This window comes from Rhynchophorus ferrugineus, unplaced genomic scaffold (assembly GCF_030347505.1).
Source record: "Rhynchophorus ferrugineus isolate W39M unplaced genomic scaffold, kcgeb_rfMv2 rfM3, whole genome shotgun sequence".
Lineage (NCBI taxonomy): Eukaryota > Metazoa > Arthropoda > Insecta > Coleoptera > Curculionidae > Rhynchophorus > Rhynchophorus ferrugineus.
This window is the reverse complement of record NW_027472582.1, coordinates 21,504,687-21,521,113: the sequence shown is the minus strand read 5'-3', so window position 1 is coordinate 21,521,113 and position 16,427 is coordinate 21,504,687. Positions and strand designations below refer to the sequence as shown.

The window sequence follows — 16,427 nt, the reverse complement described above, 5'->3', positions numbered from 1 at the left end:
ATGACTATATAACTATTAAGACTATGACTATATTAAGGAACACACGACAAAAACTACAAAAATAATTAACATTATATTTATTATTCATAGAATAATGTTAACTTGAACAAAAATATTGATGAATTACAATGAAAGCGATAGTAATAAAATTTTGATATCCTTTTGAGGAGGTGGGTAGCTGCGGCCACCTGCGTATTTAGTAACCAAATCGTTTTTGGCAACACACATCACAATTGTAGTACAAATCTGATAGATTGACATGTATGGAATTGAAACCAATCTTCATCTGTTACAACATTCCATGTTGGTATTGCTTCATGAGGTCGGATGGCAAGTGACGACACAGATAAAGCTCTCCAAGGTTCCGGTGTATTTTCAAATGCTACATAACTAGGAGCCTGGTTTGTTGACTGGCTAGATCAGTTAAGGTAGAACCTAAAATGTCTAGGTCTGAAAAAACACTTCAATTAAAGGGCTGGGGATACCAGTGCAATGGAAACCACTTTGGGTTATATCTAATCTAGCAGCTTTGGTGAACGCTATTCTTGTCAGTCTAGCAACGTCGTAATCTGTGATTCGAACGCCAGGACTCTGACTCGTTCATTATACTAACACACTTGCTGACCCACAAGCTTGTTTGAATGGTTTGAAAAACACACAGTCTAACGGCTGAAACTTATGACTTGTGTAGGACGGAGTGTTTAGCATGTGCATGTGATTGTCTCTACTATATTCATAACAATCAGCCTTTTGTGGCTATTATGTGTCACGAATCACTTATGATTCGGGACGGGACGGAATTAATAACACCACTTATGGCTTTGAAACAAAAGAGAAGGTTTATTTACATCGCTGGTCTTTTACGTACTTTTGAACAGACTCGATACAAGATAGCCCTCTACTAGTTGCTGTTATTCTTTTCTACATTGGCTCTTGTATTGACATAAATCATGTATTTAACATTATGTCCATCTGATATCAATAGAAAAGGGTGAACCTGAGGCGAATGAACATGCTTTTTAAAATATTGTAGCCACTGGAGAAATATCTCATTCAACTCAAGTATTCGTTATCCATTTTCTTCCTAGGGAAAATGAACATGGAGGGTATAAAATGGCCCGCTGCACCCATAGAAATCGTGACTGTGATTTTATGTCCCCGTTCAACTGAAGTGAGCGTTCCAACCTGCCTTTTACCTCTCACTGACAAAATTCAATATTCAAATTCAAATATTGATCAAATAGGTTGAGGAATAGGTCACAAAACCTGCCAATCTGTGGTTTATTGAATGTGAAGATAGTGTCAACCTCAGGAGCTCTTCTGGAGTACCACAGCTGGATTTTTTTCAAATCGCATAAATATCTTTTCCAGTCATTCGCTTCTCTTTATTAAATCCATGATTAATTTAATTCTATTAAACATCTTCAAATTTGGCACGGTTGTATTGACGAAGAATTTTCAGATTAAATATTTTTGTTTAATATACACTAAAAACGAATATAATCCAATAATATAAGAAACGCTTAAACAACCTGGAATAGTCATGAGATTAATAAGATAAAATATCTTAAACAGCTGAGTGCGTAATCGCGTTGGCTAAGCGTTTGGTTCGCTGACAAAACGTCTTAGGATCGAATCCTGCTAGGCCTCGTTGCTTTTTTTTATTCATAAAATGAAATAAAGGATAGTGTTCTTTAAAATTAAGTGAACGTTTGTTTCTTACATTTGAAACGAGTTTAAAACAGAAAGTGAATGGTTAAAACATTATTAAACGAAGTTATTTAATTTTAAGCAGTGTTATTTATGTTTTTGTCTATCGTATGTAGAAACGAAATAGCGTTGGGAGGTAAAAATTGTAGTTTCACATCGGAGTCGATTAAATTTGAGGTCTCTAGATGTCCGGGCGCATTGTCAATATTCCGTAAAATTGTGGAAAAGTGAAACCGCAGATAGGCGAAACCGCGGTTGGTGAAAATAATGATAATGAAAAGAAGAATTCCAATGATAAATATTTATTCTCTTTTGTTACATTTATTACTATTTTATTTATCGCATATTTCAGGAGATCTAATTTTATTTCCGTAAGTAAATATTAAGATTAATAATGTTAAGCTTAATGGTATAAAAACAAACACTGATTTGAAACAAAAGTAATAAGACAATCCTATAATTAGTGACACTAGGGCGTAGTGCAACATTGTTATCCTGCAATAAAAATAGATTCAATATATTTAATTATGTTCAGCGTTTATGTTTTTACCTTTTTAAGTGCGCCCTTCCTTGCTCTAAATTATCCAAAAACTCGTTCAAAAGGAATTCCCTCATTGCTACTATATATGTATCAAAATATATTTTCCACTCTAAGTTTTCCATGTCAAATGGAAAGTTGATTTTGTCCTTGTCATTAAGGTTTTTCCATAAAGTTGCTGTATTGTTATACTCGAAAGTCCATTCGTTCAATGTGAAGTATGCAAGTACATTACAAAATTTATCTATTTTTTTATAAGCCTTTCGTAATCTGAAAAATGTATCATATTAACAATTAACACATGGACTGAAATGTTCCGGGCCTAACAAATAGATGGCGCTAGTTTTAGTGCGTTCACCGCTTTTTAGTTAGAAATAACTAGTGCTGGGAAGTATCGACTGAAATTGACAATTGACTGTTTAGTAACTGACTACTTTTTACTATCGATTGTTTCAGTCGCTATTTTTGGTTCGACTGATTTTACTACTTTTTACTAGTGACTATTTCAGTCAAGAGTTTTCAGTCGCTATTTTCGGTCCAACAGATTTTGTTACTATTTACTATCGACTGTTTAAGTCGGACTTTTAGTTACTATTTTTGGTTCTACTTGTTTCATTCGACTGATATTTTATGATTTTTTTTAGTTTTATGATTTTTTTGTTAGTTTTCTTGTAAATAACAATATATTGTATATTACTATTATAGCATTTTGGTACGATATTTTTCATGATTGTTATTGTAATAGGGTAAAAAGATTAAAATTGAGAATGATAATTAGTAAAATATTTTGATTGTTTTTATGGCAATAACAGGTAATATTTGGATTACTCTCTCGATTTTTGTTAAATAATATTAATAATAATAATATTAGGTTGTGTTTAAGTTCTATTGTATTGTCTGTATTTATTATAGTATATTATTTAAAAATAGCAATTAACACATTAAAATACAATAAAACATTTGTGGGATATTATTCCATTTCATAGAAATATTCCATTTCTTTTTACAGAACCACAGAACATTCAAATATAAAAGTAATTCTATTTCGTTTAAAATTATATTTTAAGTTTCATGTTATGTATTATTGTTAAAATAGTATTCAGTAATAATTTTTTTCCTATTCTTTTTTAAAGTTAGTTCGTATAGGAATTTATATATCTCTGTCTCGCTTATTCAAACGTTGGAAAATATGACCACATATAAAATTAACTTCCCCGAGCAATTATCTCCGTCCTTTCATCTCTCACAATTTGTACAGGAAAGGATTCATCTTCGTCTGACATCACGAATTGAAAAAAACAGTCGAATCGTACATTTGACTGTTAGTTTTTTGACTATCGACTGTTTCGACTATTTTCAGTCGATAGTTCCCAACGTTAGAAAGTGTTTCAGGACTTAGCTCCATCAGAAACAACATTAAAACGTAGGTTTGCTGACTTCAAATGTAGCCATAGAGACACCGATGATGTAAAAGGTAGTGGACGTCCAAATGAGGTGGTAACACCAGAAAACATAAGAAAATCAACAAACTCGTTTTGAATGATTAAAATGTGAAGTTGCGTGAATTAGCTAACATTGTAAGGATATCAAAAGAATATGTTGGTTTTATTTTACATCAACATTTGACAATGGGAAAGCTCTGTTTAAAGTTGGTGCCGCGTTCGCTTACTGTTGACCAAAAACAAAAACATGTTGATGATTCTGAGCAGTGTTTGGCCATGTTTAAACGTAACAAATCGTAATTTTTGTGTCGATATGTGACAATGGATGAAACATGGATCCATCACTTCACTTCGGAATCAAAATGATCGTCATTGGAGCGAACAGCAACTGGTGACAGGCCTATTTTGAGGCAATATATAAATCGTTCTAAAAAAGTGGTATTGAAATGTTAGAACGTTGCTGGAATGATTGTGTGGCTCTTGATGGAGATTACGTTAATGAATAAAACCGATTTTGGACAAAAAATCGTGTTTTCTTTGTTACATCTGGGATTTTTCAGCCCATGTGTTAATAGCGGTTTTTTCGGATTTTAACTTTTTTTGACTATTCAATTGTTTTATTATTAATTATCCTGCATAGGTTATATCCTATTACAGGTGTTCATATTCACATAATTATTTATATTTCAACCATTTAATCGCGTGTTTAAAAGCGTAAAAATTAGCGTTGGGAACTATCGACTGAAAACGACTATCGACTATTAAGTAACTGACTGTATTTTACTATTGACTATTTCAGTCGCTATTTTCAGTCCGACTGATTTTGAACTATTTTATACTATCGATTGTTTCAGTCGTGAATTTTCAATTATTAGTTTTCCACTGATTTTTAAAGTTCCGGCTTTGCCGTCCTAACCGCGACCTTGTTAATAAGGTGCCGAGTTTATGCGTATAGATTATATAGATTTCTATGTAATATATATGATTTTGTTTTGTTTGTATTATGATTGTAAATAACAACATATTGTACATTAATATAGCATTATATTTTCGAACCCTATTTTTCAAGATTATTTATTAATGTAATAAGGTAAAAAAGTCAACATTACTTTTTTTCTTGTTTTTATCGATTTTCTAAGTCTCTCGATGTTTGTTCGAGATTTTTGAATGTTAAAACTTCTTTCATTCACGTTTCAACGAATACATTATAAAGATGAAATAATTATTGTATTTAAAAATGGTACAACGGTTATATAGTTGATAAAGATTCATCGAGAAGATATGATACAAATATTTAGTAGTCATCACTCCATTTCACTTTACAATCAAGTCCAATTTACAAAATTTAAAAATAATTTTACATCATTCATCAAAATGAAACTGTTACTTTGAAGGTTATAGATTACTCCAATTACCTCTTTTCTTTTCTTTTCTAAAGAAAGTTCGAAACGAACTGTGCACATCTCCGTATTACTTATGGCACGGTTAAAATAAAATAGTAAGCACATATTCGATTGTATATTGGAATTGGAATGGAATAGAAATAAACCATTTTATTATATTATGTTATTGTTACTTTCCGAATATTAAAATACGATTAAATATATTTGGTATCATTATTCACATTGTCACTTGCCAATTTAAAACTATTTAAAATGGAATGATCATACAGCACAGATAATCAAACAATTATCTCCGTCCTCTCCTCTCTCAAAATTAGTATGGATAGGAACTGGTACGCCTTCGTGTGTTACTTGATTGAAATAGTAATAATTATTTACTGTTGTCAGTTTTTTACTATCGACTAGTTTGACTGTTTTGTGACTATCGACTGTTTCTACTATTTTCATTTGAGGGTTCCCAAGGCTAGTAAAAATGAAAAAAAAATTAATACTTACATTGGTTTGCGTCCTAGACTTTCACTAATAAAATCTACAACGTATGCTGGTATAGTATGAAAGAAAAATGCCAAAAATGCATACAGACTGTAGAATTTAGACATGAAGTTGAAATGTTTCCAAAGTACTAAATTCGATCCTACTTTAACACCTTGGTTTGCACATACATGTAAGTCGTTCCAGACCAAACGATTATTACTGTGACAAGTGAAATTAAATATTTGAGGTTCAGTTTTCAATCTAAAACAAAAATAAATTAATGCCTGTGAAGATAATCTATTTTTAAATAACTAATATTCACGAAGACAATCATTACTGGAAAGTAACTACATTTCATGATAATAAAAACTTTGGTAGTTCGAAACAAGCGAAGATCAATCTCGCTTTTGAGTTGTTCATGTAACTGCTTGATTGATTTTAGAAATATTTATTTTTATGGTACGGACGCGCGCTTTTCACCAAATATTTGATGAACTGTATCATTTGAATATCGCTACAATAAATTTGCGAATTAATGATTTGCAACTAACTGTCAATATTTTGTTACTAATTATCTTGACATTTTAAAGTTACTATAATCACAAAGTAAATAGAGATTTAACTTCATTAGTAACATCAGAGAAATGTTTCTCGACGTCTAGTATCCAGATGATACTACAATGGCTTTTTCCTTCCAATTTTGCGTATATTTGAATCGCTATGCCAAGATTCGCAAAGGCATTGGATTGGTTTATTTCATTTCAATGGTGCGTTTATTGTTTATTTGTTTTGGGCACCGCACCTGTGTACAGGATATAAAGAAAATTACGTTTAGCATTTTTTAGAAGCAAAACTAGTTCCTTATAATGTCTCCTCGTTTTAAGAACTGTTGTATAACCGAATATACAGAAAGCAATTAATTGAGGTATCTGAAATCTTCTGAAATGAATATGATATCCGTTAAAAGTCTCAAATTATCAGGATTAAGTACGTATGGTGTGTGGTTCAGCATTATTTTTATCTGGAATTTATATAATTTTCTGTTTATAATTATTATAATTTACATATCATATATATGATATATATATATATATATATATATATATATATATATATATATATATATATGATATATATGATATATATGATATATATGATATATATGATATATATGATATATATGATATATATGATATATATGATATATATGATATATATGTTAAAGGGATTAATTTATTTAAAAAAATGTTTGGCTTACTATCTAAATCAATATGTTGTGGCTTAATGCTTCTTCTTTGGCTAGTTAAAATAGTTGGAACTTATTTTGGATCATTAGAATGCATGTAGAGTTAGAAATATATACATGTTTCTCAACAATTTTGTTAAAACATTAATTAAATACAATGCTTGTTTAGATTATGTCACGACTTGCTCTGTAGACCATGTATATAGGTAAGGTTCACTTTGTAACTTCATCAGAATTGTTTTCTTATAGTATTTGTAGGTCTTTAAGATATTTCCTTTATTTTATTCACAGATTTTGCCATTTAAATAACGTAGTAGTTAATTTAACAGATATCTTTTTTAAAATATTATGTTATAACGGTTTTCCGAAACATATATACAAATATTATTATAAGATGCATGATATATTTTTGGATTAGGATAGTTAATAGGACTATAACAGCGAAAGATGAGGAACAAAAACAAAAATGTAGAACTGTACTAGATTCTACTTATGTTAATTGAAGCCACTAAAGAAATGTAAAATGCCTACGTGGTCAACTTTGTTTAACAATTAATCAAAGGCATTTGCACAATAATTTTTTCTCTATAGGCAATGGCGAATATATATGAGTATAATCAATAAATTTTTATAGCATGTAATGAATTCGATGTGAGAATAAGACGTGTTGTAATAAAGTTCATAACTATTAAAAATATTACTACAGCAATTTGTTTTTTTATATCCTTATTATAAAATGTAATTTATATATATTTAAAGAAAAAATTAAGCCGATAAATGCAACTGAGACTCAAAAATTAGGGGATTATTATTATTTACCCGTCTTTTGCTGTTTTGTATGCAGCTGCTATGCTATTATTAATAACATAATCTACAGGTACTAAGTCGGCACGTCCGCTTATGTTTCCAATTTGAACATGAACCAAACCCATCGCTATGCCCTCTATCAAACCAACGGGGCCGAATAAATTGTCAGTCCATGACCTGATTGGTTCCTTTACACTAGAAATAACTAGAAACATAATAGTTAATATTTGAAGAGAGTTATATAACATTAAAACAGATAAACGACTGATATTAGAAATACATTTTAATTATATAATTATACATAAAGTTGGCAAAAACATTTGAGAAGTATGGTTTTCTGCGCGGGTGGCTTTTATGTTTCGGTATTTGAGACCAAAATTAATTATTTATCAATAAGAGTGATTCTATATTTGAAAATATTCTGAATTAAGATATTAAACACATTTTTGAAGTTTCCTACTAGTACTGTGATATCTCTGAAATATCTATTCTAAACGCAAGACTTTTTCCTATCGATTCACCCTTTCTATTGACAACAGTTGTGGTGAATGAGCTAATAGAAATGAGCCCCCTTAATAATTTGAAAATATTTTCATATTTTAATGTGACCTTTACGTCTATTGATTGTAAAATGTACACTCTGTTTGGCCTGCAGCCTATTATTTAAATACTGATGCTAAATCACAGTAAAAAGTTATATTAATGAGCAGAACATCCAAATCAGTGTTATGTGGAATGACACCAATCGTACTCACCACGTAGAAATACATCTACAAAAGTTATTATTTGGTCCGTATTTTCTTATCTCTTCAACGAAGAATGCTAGAAAGTGATGAACCGTTTTATTTTGGTTCAGATTTGGTTGTGGTAAGGTCTGTCTATATCAGTCCGACTATATTAAACTTTTCTTGTATGGCTTAATGCAGGCATTATTTTGCATAATTCTCAATCCATTACTGAGGCTCGAGGGTTGGAAGGTTGTACTTCTCAACTTCGCTAGTCAGTCTATTTTTCAGATCGTTTTCGATTATCTTCGTCAATGTCACTTTAATATATTTCACCATAGATCTCTGCGTGGAATTAGTTCAGTTTTAATTCACGTCAGATATGCCGAAATAATTGTAATCTGCATCCCTGAATTCATTCTTTAACTGTTTTAAACGAATTATTTCATTTATAACACGATTTCTGAGATAAACATTGAAAGATTTCAAGGTTATATATATACTGGAATAATGTCCAGGTTTCGGAGACATAAAAAATTTCCAAAATAATAGTTCATGAATTAACTGTAATATTTCTTCCGTTCCATATGCAATATCTTAGTAATAGCAAAAGTTACTGCAGTTTGATCGATTCGACTTACTGCTTTAACGGTAGAAGCCATTTTTTCTCCTGTATCATCGATTTACGATCGATTTTTATGGTTTACGATAGCAGGCGATCCGTTAGTTGTCAACATGTTGGCCTTTTCTTCATTAATTCTCAAACTGCATGGTTCAGTGGTGTATATTATGAAGACGCTTAAAGATCTGTTCAGCGAATCATCAGCGAACATGAGATCGGTCAAGAAGGATGTAGCGTCATATTGAACAGCGGTTCGGACCTCAAATGGATTTGACAAATCATTTCGTACTGCTAATGGAACTGTCGTAAGACACCTGAAGAAGTTTATTTACTTTTAGGGGAACACATTCAGCATCTAAAGCTGTCCAAAATGAGAACTAATGTATACATTCAAAATCAGGTCGAAAATCTTATCCAATCAATCTGATTTGGGTCTAACTCCCGTTTGCTCTTCTTGGTTTGCTTTTGATTACTCATTTGTATGATCTTTATAAATACTTTCCCGATAATTGATAGGAGATTTTTACACTGTTTACTGTCGTATTTTTTTCGGTATAGCTAACATAATTTAGATCGTGGCTCAAATTTAGTCAAATTCGTACAATCATTGATAATTAGGGTAGTTGGATCTGTCCACCATAAGAAGTCATTGCGGATACAAGTCGTTCGGTTGTCAAATGTCTGCAATTTTCGACGAAACGTTAGTGATAATAAGAGGATATAAATCGACAAATGTTTTGGCGCTTTGCTTGTTTTGATAAATTTCAAATTGCTGCTTAATATTTTGATTACTTTGGTCGAAAATGCTTAGGCCAAAAAATAGACAGTCAGATTACGTTTCTAATCAATAACTTCGATCAGGAACAAGGTCAGGGGCTCGTTCTTACCAGCAAAATGCATTAGAGAGGTAAGAATTGATACTATTAAATATTAAGCTGCTGGTGTTTTTATAAAAATATTTTTATTGTATCCACCGAAAAGAAAGTATCTAGAAACAGTTTTATTTTTCAATATAAACATGCTTTAATATATTTAATTCAGAGGAAACTGTCAATATAGAAATTATCTATAGAAAACTTAGACATATGCAGCTCTTTGAGTGATATCGTCCTCGTTTCAAACATTGTTAGGAAACATATGATTTAAATAATATAAAGATAACCACCGAAGAGGTCCAATGCAACTTCCAAACATTGGTTTTAAAATAATACAATGTTTAAAAGCATATAATAATATTAACGGAGACTTGTTATTTCAATTTGTATACATACATAGGAACTTTAAAATGGAACATTAGGCCACCCTTGGCAAGATCATAACATGTATTTCTTTTCAGATGCTTTTGAAACAGATGAATCTGTCCCTTCAACTTTATGCACATAGAAACCACGCAGTACAATACCAAAAAGGACGAGAACTAAGTACGTTTGTGATAATATTACAAGCAAGAATTGTTACATATCTTTTCACTCTTCTGCTATTATAGTTATGTTATCTCAATGTTATTTAATGACACCAAGAATATTTTAATTTGTGGGTGAATGCTGCTATATAACAGTGCAATTGAAAAGTCCCCGGCCTGACACATAGATGGCGTTACTACTAGAATTAAATCCATACGTTTTTTAGTTAGCCCTACAAAAATACAGTAGAAGCAAAAACTTGGCTAGATGCCGAGTTTCCGGACACTGCCCCAGGAAAATCAACCATCAAGTATTGGTATGCTAAGTTTAGGCGTGGTGAAATTAGCACCGAAGACGGTGAACGCAGTGGACGCCCAAAAGTGGTTGTTACTGACGAAAACAATAAAAAAATTCACAAAATGATTTTGAATGACCGAAAATTGAAATTGAATGAAATAGCAGACGCTCTAAAGATATTAACTGAATGTCTACATCATATCATTCACGAATATTTTGGTATGAGAAAACTCTTGACCAAAAACAACGACGAGTTAATGATTCGGAGCAATGTTTGAAGATGATCAAGCGTAATAAACCCGAGGTTTGCATCGATATGTGACAATGGATGAAACATGGCTCCATCATTTCACTCCGAAGTTTAATCGACAAAGATACGGGTGGACTGCATACGATGAACCCGCTCCAAAGCGTGGGAAAACGCAACAGTCGGCTGACAAGGTTATGGCGTTTGTATTTTGGGATGCGCATGGAATAATTTTCATTGACTACCTTGAAAAAGGAAGGACCATCAACAGCGATCATTACATAACGTTATTGGACCGTTTCAAGGACCAAATTACCAAGAAACGGCCGCATTTGAAGAAAAAGAAAGTGCTGCTTTACCAAGACAATGCACCGTGTCACAAGTCAGTGAAAACAATGGCAAAAATCCATGAATTGGGCTTCGAATTGCTTCCTCATCCACCGTATTCTGCAGATCTGGCTCCCAGCGACTATTATTATATTACCACGACTATATTACTAAACTATCAGTCAGTAAATATTTTTTAAAATATAATTTAAATAATTTCTTAAAAATAAATAATTGCCTTGGCTATCGTCAATAGGAAGTTACAATAAGGATAACTAAAAAATATAGAAAAAAGCAGTTCTTTTTTAAAATCTCTATAAATATCTATAGTGTATTTTATGATTTTAAGCTTTTACATATGGTTTAAAGTCTTTCTTACCAACAGATGGCCTTTGAATACATGCTGTGATACCGACACATTCTCTTCTAACTATTTCCTCAGCAATTTGTTTTGTAAAAGCGTACGTGTTTGGCATAGTTCCTAAAAGTCTGAAAACATCAAACATTGTGATTTTAGTATTTTTTTAGTCTAATCTATATATTATTTTAGTAATAGACATATCTGTCAGGATAGGTAGATATATCAAGTAAATTGAATAATATAATATAATGCACATTTGATTAAATAATTTTATACTAATGTAAAACTTACTCTGGTGTAATTTTGTCTAGAATATCATCCGAGCAATTATCGACAAGATTAATTAAATCATCAGGGTTCATTACAGGTTCGTAAAATCGTTCACCAACGGTTTTTAAATGACAATTCGCAAAGGCGGAACTGATATAAACAAAAACAATTAAGTTTTTGCATGATTTTGCTATTTTTATCATTTCTTGGGTGCCTTTTATGTTCACTGTGACAGCCTTCTTGATCTTTTCGTCAAAACGAACAGTGGCAGCAACATGATATATTATGTTTACCTAGAAAATAGTTATGTAATAAAGAAGTTAATGATTGTATCAGTTTTATAATTCATAAAAAAATAATATCTAAATATATTTGTATTCACCTTATCTGCTATTAGTTTTTTAGATTCTTCTGTCAGTCCAATTCCATCTTCATCGAAATCACCACTTATTCCTACTACTTTATTTTTATAATCTGGATAGATTTCAGATAGTTTTATGAATACCTAGAATTAAGAAATTATTATAAAATATAATTTTAATTTTATTTATGCCAAAATATTCTGAGTATAAAGGTTTTTCTCAAAACTTTCCCAAATCTTCGGTAGTATAGTGGTAAGTATCCCCGCCTGTCACGCGGGAGACCCGGGTTCGATTCCCGGCCGGAGAGTACTTTTTTTAAATTAATATATTTTAACAAATGATAGAATATTTACTCTTAATTATTAATAATAATAATATTTTACAAATAATTTGGTAATGTCCTTATATAGCAATTTAGAATATATTATACATATTTGACAATTTTAGTTCAAAAAGATTATATCATAATTATAAGAAGGCATTAAATATGTAACGTATTGTATGTGTGTATTGTTTTTATTGTATTGGATAGCATTCTGGTCTGTTATTTCCATTAAAATCGGATAAACAAAATTTAAGGAGAAAATTCAGTAGGGATAACCTCAAATATTGAACTACGGTAAATTAGTGAACAACTTAGTTGAAAACAGGTGAGTCACTGGAATTGTGTCTATTTTTAATAAGGTCTTTATTTATTAAATAGTAAATTTTCGGTTTTTAAATCTGAACATTGATACTAACCAGATGTGTAAAATTTAAACTTAGTATCTTACCCAATTATCAAGAAATTCGTTTATTCTTTGTTGAATATCTTTTCCCTTTTTTGATCTTATTATTACATAAATTGTACCTATGTCCTTGCAGCATCTGATTAGTTTCTCTATTAAAAGTTTGCCTGAAAAAAGTAAACATTTTAGTAAACAATAACTTAATCAAAAAAAACTAATAGTTCTTATAAAATTGTTTTTTACTATATAACCAAGTAATATTTTTAGAACAATTATATATTTGAGGGTTAATTTGGAAACATTTATATCAAATTATATTTTCATTTACAGCAAGGTTAAGTGAAACAAGATACTCCATAGATATACTAACCTGTTTCTGTTGAATTATGTTGTGTATAACAGGTCAATTGAAAAGTTCCCGGTCTGACACATAGATGGCGCTACTAGAATTAAGTCCATATGTTTTTTAGTTAGCCCTAAGCATCAAAAGATGCGTGTTAAATTTGACAGCTGTCGGATCATTAGTTTGTGGATAATAGCATTATGAGTGAAGCAACTTTTGTTATTGTGAAAAACATTGATAAAAAGGAATTTCGTGTGTTGATAAAATATTGCTTTTTGAAGGGAAAACAGTTGAAGCAAGCCAAGTTTTGCTTGATGCCGAGTTTCCGGACACTGTCCCAGGAAAATCAACCATCGGGGATTGGCATGCTAAGTTTACATATGGTGAAAGGAGGACCGAAGACAACGGCGAGTTGTTGATTCGAAGCAGTGTTTGAAGATGACCAAGCGTAATAAACCCGAGTTTTTACGTTGATATGTGACAATGGATGAAACATGGCTCCATCATTTCACTTAGAAGTCCAATCGACAGTCATCTCAGTGGACTGCACACGATGAACCCGCTTCAAAGAGTGGGAAAACGTAACAGTCGGCTGGCAAGATTATGGCGTCTGTATTTTGGTATGCGCATGGAATAATTTTCATTAACTACCTTGAAAAAGGAAGGACCATCAATAGCGAATATTACATAGCATTACTGGACCGTTTGAAAGACGAAATCGCCAAAAAAACGGCCGCATTTGAAGAAAAAGAAACTGCTGCTTCACCAAGACAATGCACTGTGTCAGTGAAAACGATGCCAAAAATCCATGAATTGGGCTTCGAATTGCATCCTCATCCACCGTATTCTCCAGATCTGGCCCCCAGCGACTATTTCCTGTTCTCAGTTCTCAAAAGAATGCTCGCTGGGAAGAAATTTTCGTGGAATTAAGAGGTGATCGCCGAAACTGATGCCTATTTTGAAGCAAATGACAAATCGTACTACAAAAATGGTATCGAAAATTTGGATGGTAGCTATAATCAGTATATTACCCTTGAAGGGAATTATGTTGAATAAAAAAAAATTTGCCAAAGAAATGTGTTTTATTATGGTAGGCCGGGGACTTTTCAATTGACCTGTTATGAGGGAATTATTTCAAATAATTTTATTGAAAACATATGGAGCCTATTAGCCATTTTATTTAATTCTGAATGATATTTACTTAAAAATATTATTTTTTTTATAATCAGAAATAAATCTGTGCCATCTTCATTTTTCATTTTGACAATTCCGCAAAATTCGTAGTGATAAAGTGTGATGAATGCGTGAGGTCAGGACATGAATCTACTGTGATTAATTGTTAATTAAGATTAATTATAAGCATCGACTGTTATAGTTTCATCATTTCGCATAGGCTTACCATTTTACCTAGTAATAAACTTTTAACATACGAATATAAATTGTATAACTAAAGCAATGTTGTAGTATGTTGATAGCAGATGCTTAATAAGTTAAAGCCAAACTTCAGATTGTCAATATAATCTCACTTTCATTACCAGATACAATTCAATGTTGAAATTACTTTCAATTTTGACTGTAAAGAATTAAGTTTGTAGGTAACTATGAATCTATATCTGAAATCACCATCCAATTTTTTATCATTTCTCATAGTTGCTTTTTTTATTCGAATACATTAAATTCGAAATTATTATATTGTATTGGACATTTCGGTTGTGTCATATATATTAATTAAAGAAGTTATTTGCGACATTTATAAACGGAACAATAAATATCAAGATTTTATTGTTCACATTCACATCATTTCTGTTAATGATTGTGAAAATATATTGGACGTAGTAACAGAACCATGGCGTTATAACAGAAGCTTGACGACAATTGTTGATAAGGCAAGAACTGAATCGGGAGTTAGAATGTACACAAGAATTTGATGAGATTATACCCGAATATGATCCGAAAGGGGTCATAAAATCACTATGTATTTGATGGTGAAATTCTGCAAATCGGTGGAAGGCCTCGCTATATTTATTATGATAATAAATCACATTTTATATGGGTTTATCATGAATTAAATGAAATAATAAGCTACTAGCGGGTTAATTGCAACAATTACTTTTATTTGTATACGATCGCCGCATTTTGGCGGTTTATGGGAGATAAGTGTGACGTACTCTAAGTACAATATATATATATGTGTTATAGACATATGTGAGGGAATTTGATTTTATTTTTACTGTTTTACTGCATCTTTTTATACTTATTATATTATATGGCGGTATTTTGGGAAATAAATATAATAATTTTATAAACATATTTAATAATGTTTCTAATTTAACTTTCTGACATCCTGAACATGAATTTCATATGAAATTATAGTATTGTATTGATGTTGTGTTGATATAGGAGTTCTAACACGTTGCTATAAAATTATTTTACAGTTTTATAAATAGGCAGTATCACAGAAATGTTGTTGCATAGAAACAAGAATGCGAATTATAGAAATCATCTACGGATAAATAGTAAAAATCTATTATTAGTAAGTTAGTAATATGTTATTACTAATAAATGAAAAACATAAATACATAAATCTTGCTTTTTTGTATCTAACTTAATATGGAATAACCTTCATGCAATGATTTGTGTAAACGTATTTTAGATTTGATTTATTATGTGGGAATACAAATGAAAGGCCTCAGATGACATCTATGATACGGAAGATAAATTCCGACATTTGCAGTCCGCGAATACATCAATACCCTAGTGGGAGCTTTATTTACAAAAAGAAAAAAAAAATGCGATTCATAGTTGTATTTCGAATTTCATCACATTTTTTAGTGCTTATTTTTTTTAAATTAGTCTTGGCAGGAAAAAACTGAACTTGATATGGTTTTTATGAAAAAAAAGCTAAAATATATGTAAATGTGGTGTTTATTTCTAGGCTTTTGGATTCTTATATTATGCAATTGTGTCAGTTTTCGCATTAAAGTTGTTTATTTTGTTGTCATTTATATTTCTGTAGCGTCTGTTAGTTATTACTATTATGCTGGTAGGTTGTTACTACTGTTGGGAACTATTGACTGAAATTGACTATCAACTGTTTCTGTTGCTATTTTTGGTTCGACAGA

General features: G+C 31.1%; 1 protein-coding gene and 1 non-coding gene across 5 annotated transcripts in view; one reads left to right on the top strand and one right to left on the bottom strand.

Annotated features, from left to right (window-relative positions):
• Window positions 1-1,996: 1,996 nt before the first annotated feature.
• LOC143192753 (fatty acyl-CoA reductase wat) overlaps window positions 1,997-16,427 on the bottom strand; it is an 83,796-nt gene continuing 69,365 nt past the window's right edge. For 3 of the 4 annotated variants that reach the window (XM_076398304.1, XM_076398303.1, XM_076398305.1), the window contains 8 exons: window positions 13,008-13,129; window positions 12,255-12,377; window positions 11,894-12,165; window positions 11,621-11,730; window positions 7,633-7,825; window positions 5,589-5,828; window positions 2,261-2,518; window positions 1,997-2,205 (listed from right to left, as the gene is read on the bottom strand). In XM_076398304.1, the coding sequence (XP_076254419.1) occupies window positions 2,043-2,205; window positions 2,261-2,518; window positions 5,589-5,828; window positions 7,633-7,825; window positions 11,621-11,730; window positions 11,894-12,165; window positions 12,255-12,377; window positions 13,008-13,129 (1,481 nt within the window). In that variant the 3' untranslated portion in view covers window positions 1,997-2,042. The remainder of the gene's footprint in view (window positions 2,206-2,260; window positions 2,519-5,588; window positions 5,829-7,632; window positions 7,826-11,620; window positions 11,731-11,893; window positions 12,166-12,254; window positions 12,378-13,007; window positions 13,130-16,427) is intronic. The other variant, XM_076398306.1, reaches the window with a different exon arrangement.
• On the top strand, window positions 12,470-12,541 carry TRNAD-GUC (transfer RNA aspartic acid (anticodon GUC)). Its single transcript has one exon. It is a non-coding gene; the product is annotated as a tRNA-Asp (tRNA).